The 16,249-nt window shown below is 40.0% G+C and overlaps 2 protein-coding genes and 1 pseudogene across 3 annotated transcripts in view; 2 read left to right on the top strand and 1 right to left on the bottom strand.

The window, feature by feature from the left end:
* The window catches only part of LOC115624795, a 53,532-nt gene that overhangs the window by 5,565 nt on the left and 31,718 nt on the right, over positions 1-16,249 (top strand). The window lies entirely within an intron of this gene.
* Positions 2,902-3,372, top strand: LOC115624812 (annotated as a pseudogene).
* On the bottom strand, positions 8,399-9,740 carry LOC115624802 (lysozyme D-like). Of its 2 annotated transcripts, XM_030519648.1 has the most exons (2): positions 9,669-9,720; positions 8,399-8,845 (listed from the first exon to the last, which is right to left on the bottom strand). In XM_030519648.1, the coding sequence occupies exons 1-2, from the start codon at positions 9,718-9,720 to the stop codon at positions 8,460-8,462; spliced, it is 438 nt and encodes a 145-aa protein (XP_030375508.1). In that variant the 3' UTR covers positions 8,399-8,459. The 2 variants fall into 2 exon arrangements, with proteins under 2 accessions (XP_030375508.1, XP_030375507.1); XM_030519647.1 differs by lacking the exon at positions 8,399-8,845 and having other exon boundaries at positions 9,243-9,740.

Raw genomic sequence — 16,249 nt, 5'->3', positions numbered from 1 at the left:
CAAATGTCCAATTAGTATATATACACATACTATACTTATGATATTTTAATAATGTATATACAAATTTCGTGTTCTGTCGGGGCTCCATTATATAGAAGGCGCGTTAGTGGACTTTAATGCCCAATCAGACAAAAACACTCTTACTATAACACTGCTATTTAAATTCTTTTGAACGTAGTATTAAATTCTATTTCTTTTTAAAAATTCATGTTGTACGTAGTAGGCTTTTATTATCATCCATAAATTACATAAGCTTGCAAGATAAGTATTAAAAAAACAGTGTAATCCGCTTTCTCAATTTTCTTCATCAATTTAGAACTGTTATCTGTTGGAGTCTTTCTAGCAGAATCACTCTACACGAGTCAAAAAAGTACATTCTCTTTTCCGCTACTGAAGCCTCAAGTCTTATTGAATACCACAATATTATCATAAGTGTGTTTTCTTTTCACCAACTTCGGCTCATAATTAGTGGCGTCTTGTATATAAATGACTCTTGATACTACGTAGCTGGCCATGCATAGCACTATAGGGCACCACATTTCAACGCAAACTCATGCATATGCGATGAGCCATTCAGAAATTCTTGTCAGAACAGTTACCTGACACATATAGAGAGTTGGAAGGCATTCGATTCTCCATAAATCATTTTCAAGTAAAAGTGAAAATATTCCTTTTGAAAGGTATCCACACATACCCATACATGCACGTGCACACTACAAGTATATAGTATCTATAGGCATATTGAAAACGTCATTAGCATTCATTTACAATCATCGATTCTTCCAACTTTATTAAGAAGGTCACACTTGATGGGTGCAAAATTTACGAACCGGTTGTCAAATGTCGACGAAAATATCTGCCGTGGCTCTGCAGAGCTCAGCACTTTTACGCATACAGTAGCCCCTGTCATTTGTTTTCGCTAACCACAGACGAAAGGTTAACAACTTTCTTGACTGGCACTGTCATGTGTAGAAACTTGTGCCCGTTTGCAGATCGTTTGTGGCAGTGTCAAGTGCCACATTGGCCAGAGCCGCAGGAGTTCCAGTACAGCTAACAAAAGATGTTAGCTGTAGTGAGGCTGCGGCATCGGCATCGGCATCGGCACCGGCACCGGCCTCGGCTGTGGTTGCAATCTCGAGTGGGCCGAGCAAGAGCAAGATGTAAAGGTCTGAAGAAGATGAAGAAGCTCGCCATATGCGGTCAAATGGGGTTAATGTAACAGCCCGCATCGTCGGGCTTTGCATACTTGCGGTTGGGTCGTTAGACTTAAGTATTCCCGTCTCGAGAGAGTAGCGTGCGGTGGAATTGGTGATGAAGCTGACGCAAAAGTTGAAGTCGATGTGTGGCGCGTTATAGCCTTGAGGTTGGTGCCAAGCCAGTAGTTTTACGATCAGCCGTTACTCTTGCTGACAGCTAGCAGAATCTGGTGCGTAGGGTAACCGTTTTAAAGGCGCCTCCAACAAATTGCTTCGCTCCAACTCTATTGTAAAGGTTCATTCATTATTGGGTCCGAAGTACCTCAAGTGTAGAGCATATGTGAACGTAATATTTAATTGACCAAGCAGAAAAAAGGCAAAAAAGAGTGAACAAGGTTAATGGTAAATGGACTAGCAGCATTTATCTTTAAAAATTAACAATGCATGGCTAGTCAACAAAAAAGTAAAAACAAAAAATTAAGCTAATTTTACCAGCTTAATGCCGACACACATTTTCGACACACATAATCGTGAACGATATACCTACAAAGCGTTTCATTTTGTCACATTATTCAATAGATGTTAACGCATTGTATTAAGTATATACTTGTAGTAATACCAGTCAATTTTTCGAATTATAGCTGGCACAATTATTTTTTGGTATGGAGAACTATGTGATTTCTAACCTTTCGTCTGAATGCATATGCGTGAACAGTAGGGGCTTTGGGACACCTATTCAATGGCCACACAGATAAGCTACGATTGCAACTCGCCATTTCTAAGCAATCCCTTGTTCTACTTTCAATGAGTGGGGGCCTTTTAGAAAACACAGAAGCCACTTGAGATAGTGATAAGATTGCACTCTCCCTATAAAAACGGACGTTCTGTAAGCATTCCACATCAGTTTCTGAAAATCGAAAATCCACTAACATGCAATGGCACATTGTAATTTTCCAATAAATTATTGAAGTTCTTTTATGTATACAAAAATAAGAAGGGAATGAAAAGTCGAGCAGGTCCAACCCCTGAATACCCTATTCCCACACCTTTAAAATTAAAATGAAAATATTTATAACTACAAGTAGTACCCAAAGACTAAAATGGTATACTAGTTTAGCGCGAATCTATGTGACACACAGAAGTGGGCGTGGCTGGCCCTACAAAGTATACGAGTATATGCATATGTGATCGTTCGTCCGTCTGTCTTTATAAACAGAAGTATCTCAGAAAGTATAAGAGATAAAAGACAACCAAATTTGGCATCTCGATTCTCATAAGTCAGCGAAAGGCCATGCTTGTATATTATTCCCACTCCCCCGCTATAAGTGATTTTCCGAAACTCCTAAATTTTTTACTAAAGTTATCATTTGCTTAGATTTTCTTAGTCCGGTTCCCGTCTCTTGATTTTGCTACTGTTTTGGTTCAACTCTGTACTGCACATATAGTACTGAATACCAGGCTTGGTTATTATACCATCTCTTGTAATTTTTGTATGATGTTGTTGTGATAACTATTCCAGTTCTGAAGCCTTTAGCCTCAACTTGTTCATTATTCCTAAACTTTATCAGTTACATGCCCTTAAGAATTAAGTCCCTTACTACACGCGTCATTTTCGATTGCTGCACTTAAAATCTAGATAAGTGGCGAAGCGACTTGCTATAAAAGAGGAAAAGCTGGGGTTCCTGTCATCAGTTTACTCCTAAAGTAATCCGAAGTAACTACCATGAAGGCTTTCATCGTTCTTGTCGCCCTGGCTCTGGCCGCTCCCGCTTTTGGTCGCACCATGGACCGTTACTCCTTGACCCAGGAGATGTCCGCCTTGGGTGTCCCCCGAGCCGACTTCACATCGACCCCAACTCGAAAGCCTCCAACGACTACGGTACCTCCCAGATCAACAACTACTACGGTAGCTCCCAGATCAACAACTACTACGGTAGCTCCCAGATCAACAACTACTACTTCCGACGGCCGCTTCTCATGAGCTGCGACGCCCTTTTGACCGACAACATCACCAACTCCGTCCGTTGCGCCCAGAAGGTCCTCAGCCAGCAGGGCTGGACCGCCTGGTCCACCTGGCACTACTGCAGCGGCTCTCTGCCCAGCATTGACAGCTGCTTCTAATTTCTTCATCCCGACTTTGCTTTTCGTTAAATACAAATCATTGAATATCTAAGTATTGATAATTGCATAATTATTACGTAAGATGGGATTGATTAAGAACATTTTGTTTTGGCAAGCGATTTGTTGGCTGGGAAAGGTATTTTGGTCTCGATCATTCTAATGTCCGTTTTCTTCCCTTGGCTTATTCAACTTTCAAAGACAAAGATTGCTGTTTCGATTTTAATTGATCTTGTAAGTCTGCCGACCGGGTATTAACTGTCACTGGAGCTTGTTCTCGCTTCATGCAACATATTTCCCATCATGGCTTACATGTTGGCTCAGCACAGCTCACACACTTTCTAAAAGGTAAACTCAGAAAATCAAAGAAAGATCAAGAAATAAAAGCAAAAATCGATATGCAGCAAGGGCAGAAGAACGTGCTTAAGCACAGTTGTACAAAATAAAACTCGAGATAGCGGCAAGTTCCCTTCCAACTCTCATAATAGGCCGTTGACTTGAACCGGTCAATGAATTCTTAATGTAGCCATACAGTGAGCAATAAATTATACAAGTAGCTGACCGCTCAAAGCCACTATGAATACGAGTATACTCGCACATACCTGAAAGACAAATGTGGAAATGTACATGAAACGGTTTGTAGTAGGGAATCGAGTGAAGGAAGTGGAAATGCATGCACAGGTGAGCCCCCATCTCGATTCTACAGGGCGCACTAAAACAAAGCAGGAAATCAAAGACCGGAAAATAATACTCGCATACTTGTTCTGCTGAGAAGGAAAAGCGCAGTCGCAAAGCTGTTAGTAGACATTTCTTGGCCAAGCGCAAACAACCTTTCCTTCCCGTCCCTCATCTTCTTCCTATACGGGTACATAATTTGTGTGCATTAGCACAAGTGTCGGCGAAGCTGGAAGTAAGTAATTGCCGAAGGCTCTGAGCCGTAACCCCTGCGAAGACTATGGGTAGATCGGCTACCTAGAACAGAGTGCGAGCACAACAGGTGAAAACAACTTTTGTGGCTGGCAGCGACGACTTCAGATTCAAATCAGTCTAGCATAATGTTATGACGGCGTGAAGATAATAAAACTCTTGTCTTCGTTTCCTGCTCCGAACATTGTCGCCTGATATTCGATTAGTTGCAGTTGGTGGCGTCTTATCAGTCTGATTTCAACTGACAAACCAATCAAGTTTAAACAATGGAAGAATGGCGTTTAAAGCGCTTAAAATAAGACTATTCGGCCTTACGTTAATAGTTCAAGCGATGTTTAGAGAAATATTTTGTTGGTGGTGCATATGTCAAATGAAATTACATTACAGCTAAAATATCACTATTGGAAAATATACAAGTATATCCACTAAGACGTTGACCAAAACTAGAAATCGATTTTCTACATTTCATAAACATTTTAAGCTTAGCTTATATTATTTTTTATTTGATGGTTGATGCATCTATTTATCTAGAGAACCCAGCTTATGTACTTTCTGATTCTAGTTTAGAAGATTTTTATATTTATAGCCGTCTTACCAATAAAAAACTTACACACTTGCCAGAAATATACTACGGAATATTATATAATCCAAAGTGGCAAAGCGTCTGAACATGGGAATAGGCCTGGTTATGGCAGTACAAACATTTCCCTTCCACCAAATATTTGAGCCACTTGAGGCTCTTCGATAAGACACAATATGTATATACTACAAGTATATGGCTAAAATTTTCTACACGACTGCCCATCAGGTATCATGGAGTGTTTTCCGCATTCAAAAGCCAAACTGCTTACAGATTTGAATATCTCGAATATGCCATCGCAATGCAAATGTTGACTACGGGCAGTACTGATAGTACGGGGGACTTACTATTATCAAAGCCCAATACTCGAATCTAAAGTCCCAACAAATTGCGACATAACATAGTACGAGTAGTATGTAGGCTGCAAACATAGGTATATACAAGTAAGTACTTAGATAAGTATACGGCAAACATGCGATTACGGGCCAACAAGACTTCTCTAGTATCTAATAAGATTGAGTTACAATAGGTTGGGCAGCAAGGAGCATGCGTAGGCGCTGCTTAAGCCCAAACAAAGCCAGCCAGATCGTATGGCACATACATCTATTCGTGTCTCAACTGCCACTTGTTTTCCACTTGGTTAACTTACATGATTTTGACTTGTCAGCGACAAATGCCAACGCTACACTTGTTGCAGATCGTCGGACCAAAACGCTGGACATATAGTAAGCGACTGAACCGTAGCTGTGGTCTTACCTTTGAACTACTTTATGGCTTCAATTACCCGCTCACAGATTGGTGTTATAAGCTTAATTATAACCATTTCACCTGCCAACTCGAACGCAACTATGTCAAGAGCTCCAACTCCTCCTCTCAAGCCGTGAGCTGTGTTAATATTATTATTGTAACAATAATAGCAACAACAGCAGCAGGAACAGCAACAAGACCTGCGATACACCCACAAAACTCTAATTATATTATTTGACAGCACAACAGCGCAACAGGCCAGCTTTATACGTTTATACTTGTACATACATATATAGTACTTGTATATATTTGGCCGCAAGCTACAACTAAAACAACAACAGCATTCATCTGCAGCCAACAAATCTTGGTGAAAATCATAATGGGTATTGTTGTTGTTGTCGCTGGAAAAATCTTTCATTTCTTTTATTTTTTTGTATTTTAATTTAAAGTCAAGCGCGCAGTGTCGTCAAGCATGACAGCAGCAATCAAAATGATGACAAAAAAATCTCCGAGGAGGGGCCTCAGGCCTAGACCGGAGCAGAGACCAAAGCTACAAGTAGCTGACAGCTTTGGGAAAATGCGTTGTGGAGAAGGGTCTACGGCTCGGGCTTGGCTGTTGCTCAGGTCTTGACTCGAGATCTCGACGCGGTGTTTCGGTGGCAAAGTTTGACAGAAAAAGTGGCCAACATTTCTTTGGCTTTGCTGTTGCTAAATTCTGTTAATTGTTTTATCGCATTTGTGTGGGTAAATTTGTACAACAAAAGCTGAAAAGCTACTCGTACAAATACTTAGTATGTAAATGCAAGACCCCTGACGCAGAAGAAATGGAATTATTATCATGAGAACGTTGCATGTCAAGCTGCGACTTAATCTCTGTCAGCATCGAAACGACGCAGTTTGTTTTCTTTACGACTTGAAGCCCGGAGCTGGCGAAAAACTTTGCCAAGTGTTGGGCAAGAGTTTCCAAATGGGGTTTATGTGGTTTTTGTGTAACAGCTTTGAAAAAATTTGGCAAGGTGTCGTCTTAACACAATTTCTCTCCATCCTATGGCCTCTACAAATGGCTATCATAAATTTCCAGCACACTTCAGACAGACTTAAGTGTATAAGTTCGGATATGCATGCATATACTTTTTTTAATACTAATAAATTTGAAGTCTGAATGAAGTTTTAAATAAGACAGCGCTTGCGTTCCATGAATACTCTTAAATATAAAGCGCAGTATATTTATTTCAAAGTTTAAAATAAACCAAAAAAGGGAAGGGAAAAAATCCTTTGGGATCTTTTAATAACAGCAGTTACTTTCTCAATATTTTCTAATATCTATCAAGGTGACACACACTTAACATAAGAAAATAAAGCGTTAATAAACCAATAAGAGAGCTTTAAAAACGAAGGATCGTAAAATGCGAGCAGCGCTCATACAGACTCGCTTCAAGTTCTGCCGTGAGTCCTTTGAGCAAGCAGGCAGAGGCCGTGAGCAGTTGTGGGCAGGCGGCAGAGGCCGAGCGCTGTTTCGTGCCAGGCAGGCAAACACAAGTACTATACATATGTATGTGGGATTTGTGAAATTTGTATGATGGTTTGTACATACTTGAATACTATATATTTTAAAGCGGAAACTTCGCGATGAAAGGAATCGCACATAAGGGGGGAATATGTAGAAACCAAGTTGGAAATGACGTATTAATAAATGTTTATTCTCATGTAGAGTTATTCATTTCTTAGATCTCATGATACTTATACACATACATACTTGTATGTAAATGCATATCTCGGGTGAATCCCACTAGCATTACGCATTTCCATTGTACTTGTTTATCTTGGTTTTGCGTAAATGCAAATAAAAATGCCTGTGTAGATGGTTACATGTGGATGTGGTTAACCAACGACAACCTCAGGCTTCATAATTATCTGCCCATGCACTTATCTCTGGAAAAGTCTAGACCAATCCAATGTGGCTATATTTAAATGCACACGAGTATTGCACTTCCACTGATAAAAGTCATTCAACTCGATGTGACATCCTTGAGAATTGGTAGACATCACAACATTGTGTTGCCATTTTCTCAACTTTTGTGCTGGACAACCACTACAGCTCAACAACAGTTAGCGCTGCACTAACTTGGCCTAAACAAACTGTAAATGGCAGAGTTGATTTGAGTGATTAGCCATAGGAGGCGACTCCATTACGGAGACTGCTTCAATCGAATTGAAATTGCTCGAATAATTGATTCGAATTGAGCCCAGTTGGTTTTTGTAATGCCCCAGAGTCCGAGTACATGCCTTTTGCCAAATAAAACAAAATGTGTATATTCGCAAATGCGTTTGCCCGAATGCAGATGTCTCTGGCTCTCTCAGATAAGCCCGACGATAACGGCTCAGACATAAAAAGTTATTACTTGTATGTACATACACATGTATATACTCGTAAGTAAATTGTCCAGCGCATGAAAATTAAATTAACTTGTTTACGTTTACCGGCCACACATTAACCAAGACGGTGCCCAACTAGTCCAAGCCCGTGCCGGCCTGAGCCGAGCCCATGTAGCTGCTGTCCATGTTCGAGATTTACGTCCACATTTTGCAATGATGTTTAATAGATTTCATTCAGTTATTTCTATTTTTTTCTTCTTTTTTTTGTGACCAAGTAAGCTGTCATAATGGCGGTGTTATGTGTGGCCATTATATAAAATTTCACTTTTCGCATTCGCGACGACAGCCACACGAAAAAGGCTCGTTTTTCCACTGGACAATTTTGTAATTTCCTAAATTGCGATCTTTAGCATTATATAGTATATACTTGTGTGTGTCTAGAGTGTACAACAACTTTAACTGAAATGTGCTGCGATGGAAAGTTTTTATTATTCAATCAAATAAACTAAAGCAAATCAGAAGCAACTGTCAATGCTGGGCAGATAGCCGCTGCAGTAGTGCCAGGTGGACCAAGCGGTCCAGCCCTGCTGACTGAGGACCTTCTGGGCACACCTGACCGAATTCGTAATGTCTTCGGTCAACAAGGAGTTGCAGCTCATACCACAGATGTTGTGGGAGAAGCGGCCGTTGGAAGGCTGGCACCAGTAGTAGTTGTTGATCTGGAATATGCCGTAGTCGTTGCTTCCGTCCGAGTTGCTTGGGCCCACAACCCACGTGCGATAGCTACTTTCATGCTGGGCTATGCACGTCCAGCGGGCAAGTTGATCCCGAGGCACCCCCAGCCTAGACATCTCACGAGCCAGAGCACATCGATCCATGGTACGACCGAAAGCCGGTGCGGCTAAAGCCAAAGTTAGAAGAATACATGTATACGTGAGATTCATATTGTCTTGATCATTTGCCTTTGGAAGGCTAAAAAACAATATTGAAGTATCATTGCAGTTCATCCTATTTATAAGTGAGAATATTCTAACACTAATGAACCACTCGTACTTACCAGCTACGCTTAAAGATAATGAATTTGAATTTGCATTCAAAATAAGCTGAAAACAAGAGAAATTCAAATGGGATAACACAATCAGCTCAGCTAACAGTAGACTAGTTGCTAATAGATTTTTAATGACAGTAGGTCGATGTTTTTGAAACGTTTTCAAAATCTGCGTCCATGAATGGGCGGGAATATCTTCTTCAAAAACATATTTAAAATAAGAATAACCCCCCAATAAGAAAAGTCAGTATAGTTTTGCTGAAAATGTTTATTTTTTATGTCCAATTGGTTCAGACACCACAAATTTAGAAGCAGCTATCAATGCTGGGCAGAGAGCCGCTGCAGTAGTGCCAGGTGGACCAGGCGGTCCAGCCCTGCTGGCTGAGGACCTTCTGGGCGCAACGGACGGAGTTGGTGATGTTGTCGGTCAAGAGGGCGTCGCAGCTCATGCTGCACTCGTTGTAGGAGAAGCGGCCGTTGGAAGGCTGGCACCAGTAGTAGTTGTTGATCTGGAAGATACCGTAGTCGTTGGAGCCGTTCGAGTTGGTGGGACCCACAACGCCGGTGCGGTAGGAGCTCTCGTGCTCGGCAATGCAAGTCCAGCGGGCGAGTTGGTCACGGGGGACACCCAAGGCGGACATCTCCTGGGCCAAGGAGCAACGGTCCATGGTGCGACCGAAAGCGGGAGCGGCCAAAGCCAGGGCGACAAGAACGATGAAAGCCTTCATGGTAGTTAGTTCGGATTACTTTAGGAGTAAACTGATGACAGGAACCCCAGCTTTTCCTCTTTTATAGCAAGTCGCTTCGCCACTTATCTAGATTTAAGTGCAGCAATCGAAAATGACGCGTGTCGTAAGGGACTTAATTCTTAAGGGTATGTAACTGATAAAGGTTACGAATAATGAAAAGTTTAGGCTAAAGGCTTCAGAACTGTAATAGTTATCACAACAACAGCATGCAAGAATTACAAAAGATGGTATAATAAACAAACCTGGTATCCATTACTATATGTGTGTACAGAGTTGAACCAAAACAGTAGCAAAATCAAGAGACGGGAACCGGACTGAGAAAACCTAAGCAGAGGATAATTTGAGTAAACAAGATAGAACGCTACAGTCGAGCAAGCCCGACAGTAAAATAGCCTGTACTCTCCACAAAAAGGAATAATTAAAAAAAAAAAAATTTTTTAAATTAAATTATTAAACAAAATGAATGAATTAATTAATTAAAATAATTAATTTAATTAAATTAGAATACATGTTTATGTTCAGTTTAAACAGCATACATTTACATCACGTACCTATGCGTGTTTATATGCGTGTATGTATGCAGCACAAAGTTGAACAAAAGCAGCAACAACAACAACAGCTGCGGGCAGCGCTGCCGACAGAGCTGCAGGCAGCGCATGAGCAGCGATTTTACTTATGGCTATAACTTTCTTCAGAATTGACCTATCATGATGAAATGGCACACGGACACATTAGTACTAACTGGATGTACCTACCAAAATTGATTTTAAAATTCCGAGAATTACGGAAGTTATAAGAAAAAATACGAATTGCGGGGGAGTGGGGGGGTGTATCACAAAAAATAAACAAACTCGTTCTGCCTAGGGCTTATAGGAACCTTGATACCAATTTTGGTTATCCTAGCTCTTGTACTTACTGAGATCCTTGCGCTCATACAGACAGACGGACAGACGGACATGGCTATATCGACTCGTCTTCTCATCCTGATCAAGAATATATACACTTTGTGGTGTCTGCCACGCCTCCTTCTGTGTGTTACATACATGCGCACAAAACTAGTATAGCCTTTCACCCTTTGGGTAGAGGCTATAAAAATGTAGGAGTTTTGGAAAATAGCGAGGGAGTGGGTGGTGGCCTTTCTCTGACTTAGGAGAATCGAGATACCAAGTTTGGTTGTCTTTTATCTCTAATACTTTTTAGATACTTCTGTTTATACAGACAGACAGACGAACGAAAACATATGTATATATACACTGTAGGGCGGCCACACCCACTTCTGGGTGTTACATGGATTCGCGCTGAACGAGTATAGCATTTTATTCTTTGCATACAAGTTATAAATATTTTTATAGCCTGTACCCAAAGGGTGAAAGGCTATACTAGTTTTGTGCGAATGTATGTAACAGGCAAAAGGAGGGGTGGCAGACCCCACAAAGTATATATATTCTTGATCAGGATGACAAGTCGAGTCGATCTAGCCCTGTCTGTCTGTCTGTCCGTCTGTCCGTACATATGAACACCTGGATCTCAGAGACTATAAGAGCTAGAGACACAAAATTTTGTACAAAGATGCCTTATGTGTGTACGCTATACGAGTTTGTTTTGTTTTTTTGATTTTCCCCCCCACTTCCCCCTTATGGGGATTTTCCCGATTTTCCATTCGTATAATCGCCTATATCTTGGAGACTATAAGACCTAGGAACACCAAATTTTAGTCCAAGATGCCTTGTGTGAATACACAGAAAATGTATATTTTGGAATTTCCCTCCCTCCCCCTCTCCCTCGCAATTGCGATTTTCTCTAACTCCCGTAATTCTTGGAATTTCGAATTAAAATTTTGGAAATACCCCCAGTTAGTTATTATGTGTCCGTATGCCGTAAATACATTTGCTGCTGCAGCGCTGCTCAAGCGCTGCCCAAGCGATGCCCGCGGCTGTTGATGCTGGTGCTTTGGTTGACTGCACATACATATGTTTACACAGACATAGACATAGGCATACATACACTCACACAGACGCAATTACTATGTAAATGTTCAATTATACACCCTTTACGTGAGTTCGAATACCAAAAGAGGTAAAATATATCAATTTTTTTTTTTATTTTCCTAATTTTTTTATATTTTTTTTATTTCGGGACACCCGACTTTAGCTTTTTTACTTGTTTTATTTTCGCCCTCGCGTCGCCCTTATGGGAGCTTTCCCGATCTTCCCGATCACCTACATATCGGAGAATATAAGACATACGGACACAAAATTTTAGTACGAGATGACTTATGAGAATACACAGAAAATGTGATTTTGGAATTTCGCTGCCTCCCCCCTCTCTACCGCAATTAGTGATCTTTCAGATACGAATAAACGCGCAGAGACGTGCATACACTCACGCAGACGTAATTGCTATGTAAATGTGCAATTATACACCCGTTACGTGAGCTCGAATACCGAGAGAGGTAAAACCGATCATCATTTTTTTTAATTTTCTTAATTTTATTTATTTTTATTGTTTGGCCGGCTCGAGGTCAGAGTAAGAAAAACCAATTTATTTAATTTTCTTTTCTTTTTCCGATATATTTCGGTTACGCCACGGTAACCGTCTTCAGGGCAACTACAAAACATATAACATAATTAACATATTAAAACTATAACACAAAAATTTTTTATATAATTACTTATTTAAGCAAGTCTGCTCTGTTTGACTTGGAGTTACTAACTAACAGGTGTCTGTAAATATGCGCGCAATTTTCGGTGTCTGCTTTGTAGTTAATTCTGTATTTGTTAGGTGTGTTGATAATGTGTAGCGTTTCGAGAGTGAATCGCTTACTGTAGTGTCGTTCTTGTTGAAGTACTTTCGTTTCTTCAAAGTTGGGGGTGTGTCCAGTCTCTATGCAGTGGGTTGTTAGAGCAGTTTTTTGTGTCAATGTTTGATGCCTTAGTTTGTAGTCTGACTTGTGTTGTGATATCCGTGTTTTTAGTTTCGACTTAGTGGTTCCAATGTAAAATCTCCTACATGGGTTGTCGCTGTCTCCGTCACATGGAATTTTATAGACTACGTTATTCAGGTCCATTTCTGCAATTTTTGCCTTAGTCCTATTAAAAATGTTCCTAAGTGTATTCTCCGGTCTGTGCGCAATTTGTATATCCTCTTTTTGATAGCAGTCTGACTGGGTGAAGCGTTCTGAGAACCCAGATACGTATGTCAGAGATTTGTAGATTTTTGGTGCTCTTGGTTCTTTTTTCTTTGGGTTCTTATGGTTCTTGATTAGGGAATACGTCAATTTGATAGGGAAGTCGTTTTGTGTCAGTATCCGTTTAATTTCTTCCTCTATTTGTTTATGGTAAAATTTGTCACTTGTCTCGAACATCCGTCTTATACAGTTCTTGGCTGTATTTATTATCATATTTTTCGGATGTTTCGAGTGATAGTTAATCAGCCTACCCGATGCCGTCGGTTTCTGGTACCATTTTGTTTTTAGCGTATTCCCACATCTATTTATAGTCAAATCCAAATAATTAAGTTTCTCGTCATTTTCTGTCTCTAATGTAAATTGGATGTCTTTGTGGTATATGTTGAGGGCGTCTAATGTCTTTTGCACCTGTTCCTTGTCAATAATTGCGAACAAGTCGTCAACATATTTGGTCAGGAGTCTTGGTCTATGGATCAATTTCGATGTTGTGTTTTCCAGAAGCTCCTCCATGACTATGTCCGCTATTACAGGGGACGCCGGGGATCCCATCGGTAGTCCCTTAAGTTGTATATACATTCTGTCCGTATACTTAAAATACCTTGTTTCACGGATGCAGAAATGTACGATGTCCATAAACATTCTCTTTGGGATTTTAGTGAAGCTTTCTATCCTGGTCCAGTTTTTACTGATGACATCCATCGCTAAGTCGATTGGGATGCTCGGGAACAGAGACACCACGTCGAACGAAACTAAAATCTCATCGTCTACTATATAAGTGTTGTTGACCTTGTCTTTAAACTCTGAGGAATTTTTAACGTTATATGGTGAGGTATTGGTCAGGTTCTTTAATATCCCAGCGATGTATCTACTAAGTTCGTGACAAGGGGAACCGACTGACGAACAAATCGGTCTCAGGGGTGTTCCTTTTTTGTGTATTTTCGGTAGTCCATAGATCCTGGGTGGTAGTGCAGTGCTTGTAACTAATTTATTCCTTTCAGTCTTTGTGATTATGTTCAATTGGAGTAGTTTGTCAACGAAGTTGTTGTTTTTATTCTGTAGCCTAAGCGTGGGGTCTTGTCTGAGTGTTCTGTATGTGTTTGCGTCTCCTAGTATATCCGTCATTTTGATATTATATTCCTCCTTGTCCATGGCTACCGTCTTATTTCCTTTGTCCGAAGTTAGGCTACAGAATAAAAACAACAACTTCGTTGACAAACTACTCCAATTGAACATAATCACAAAGACTGAAAGGAATAAATTAGTTACAAGCACTGCACTACCACCCAGGATCTATGGACTACCGAAAATACACAAAAAAGGAACACCCCTGAGACCGATTTGTTCGTCAGTCGGTTCCCCTTGTCACGAACTTAGTAGATACATCGCTGGGATATTAAAGAACCTGACCAATACCTCACCATATAACGTTAAAAATTCCTCAGAGTTTAAAGACAAGGTCAACAACACTTATATAGTAGACGATGAGATTTTAGTTTCGTTCGACGTGGTGTCTCTGTTCCCGAGCATCCCAATCGACTTAGCGATGGATGTCATCAGTAAAAACTGGACCAGGATAGAAAGCTTCACTAAAATCCCAAAGAGAATGTTTATGGACATCGTACATTTCTGCATCCGTGAAACAAGGTATTTTAAGTATACGGACAGAATGTATATACAACTTAAGGGACTACCGATGGGATCCCCGGCGTCCCCTGTAATAGCGGACATAGTCATGGAGGAGCTTCTGGAAAACACAACATCGAAATTGATCCATAGACCAAGACTCCTGACCAAATATGTTGACGACTTGTTCGCAATTATTGACAAGGAACAGGTGCAAAAGACATTAGACGCCCTCAACATATACCACAAAGACATCCAATTTACATTAGAGACAGAAAATGACGAGAAACTTAATTATTTGGATTTGACTATAAATAGATGTGGGAATACGCTAAAAACAAAATGGTACCAGAAACCGACGGCATCGGGTAGGCTGATTAACTATCACTCGAAACATCCGAAAAATATGATAATAAATACAGCCAAGAACTGTATAAGACGGATGTTCGAGACAAGTGACAAATTTTACCATAAACAAATAGAGGAAGAAATTAAACGGATACTGACACAAAACGACTTCCCTATCAAATTGACGTATTCCCTAATCAAGAACCATAAGAACCCAAAGAAAAAAGAACCAAGAGCACCAAAAATCTACAAATCTCTGACATACGTATCTGGGTTCTCAGAACGCTTCACCCAGTCAGACTGCTATCAAAAAGAGGATATACAAATTGCGCACAGACCGGAGAATACACTTAGGAACATTTTTAATAGGACTAAGGCAAAAATTGCAGAAATGGACCTGAATAACGTAGTCTATAAAATTCCATGTGACGGAGACAGCGACAACCCATGTAGGAGATTTTACATTGGAACCACTAAGTCGAAACTAAAAACACGGATATCACAACACAAGTCAGACTACAAACTAAGGCATCAAACATTGACACAAAAAACTGCTCTAACAACCCACTGCATAGAGACTGGACACACCCCCAACTTTGAAGAAACGAAAGTACTTCAACAAGAACGACACTACAGTAAGCGATTCACTCTCGAAACGCTACACATTATCAACACACCTAACAAATACAGAATTAACTACAAAGCAGACACCGAAAATTGCGCGCATATTTACAGACACCTGTTAGTTAGTAACTCCAAGTCAAACAGAGCAGACTTGCTTAAATAAGTAATTATATAAAAAATTTTTGTGTTATAGTTTTAATATGTTAATTATGTTATATGTTTTGTAGTTGCCCTGAAGACGGTTACCGTGGCGTAACCGAAATATATCGGAAAAAGAAAAGAAAATTAAATAAATTGGTTTTTCTTACTCTGACCTCGAGCCGGCCAAACAATAAAAATAACTATGAGGAAGGTCACCAAAATACTCAACAATTAATTTTATTTATTTCTATAATTATTCTAAACATATGTACAGGGTATTTCAAAGTCGGGTGTCCCTACTTGTTATAGCTATTCTAAGGCATCTTTATCACTTTTAAATATGTCCAATCACAAGAGCACTTTAAAAAATATGATAAGAAATGATTTTAATTTATTTCAAGTTTTGGCTTGTTCTGGAACAGGTTAAAGACAAGATTTTCGAGGGCTTCAGAACGTACTGATAAGATCTTATTGAAGTATATTAAGTACTTTTAAAAATTTAAATAAGTGTTACTATTTTTAGAAATCTAAATAAGATCCGCCTGTCCCTCCGTATCAACACCAAGAGCTTTTGTACAACTAGCT

The sequence above is a fragment of the Scaptodrosophila lebanonensis genome, unplaced genomic scaffold (genome assembly GCF_003285725.1).
Source record: "Scaptodrosophila lebanonensis strain 11010-0011.00,11010-0021.00 unplaced genomic scaffold, SlebRS2 tig00000061-arrow-pilon, whole genome shotgun sequence".
Classification (NCBI taxonomy): Eukaryota; Metazoa; Arthropoda; class Insecta; order Diptera; family Drosophilidae; genus Scaptodrosophila; species Scaptodrosophila lebanonensis.
This window is presented reverse-complemented; position numbering and strand designations above follow the sequence as displayed.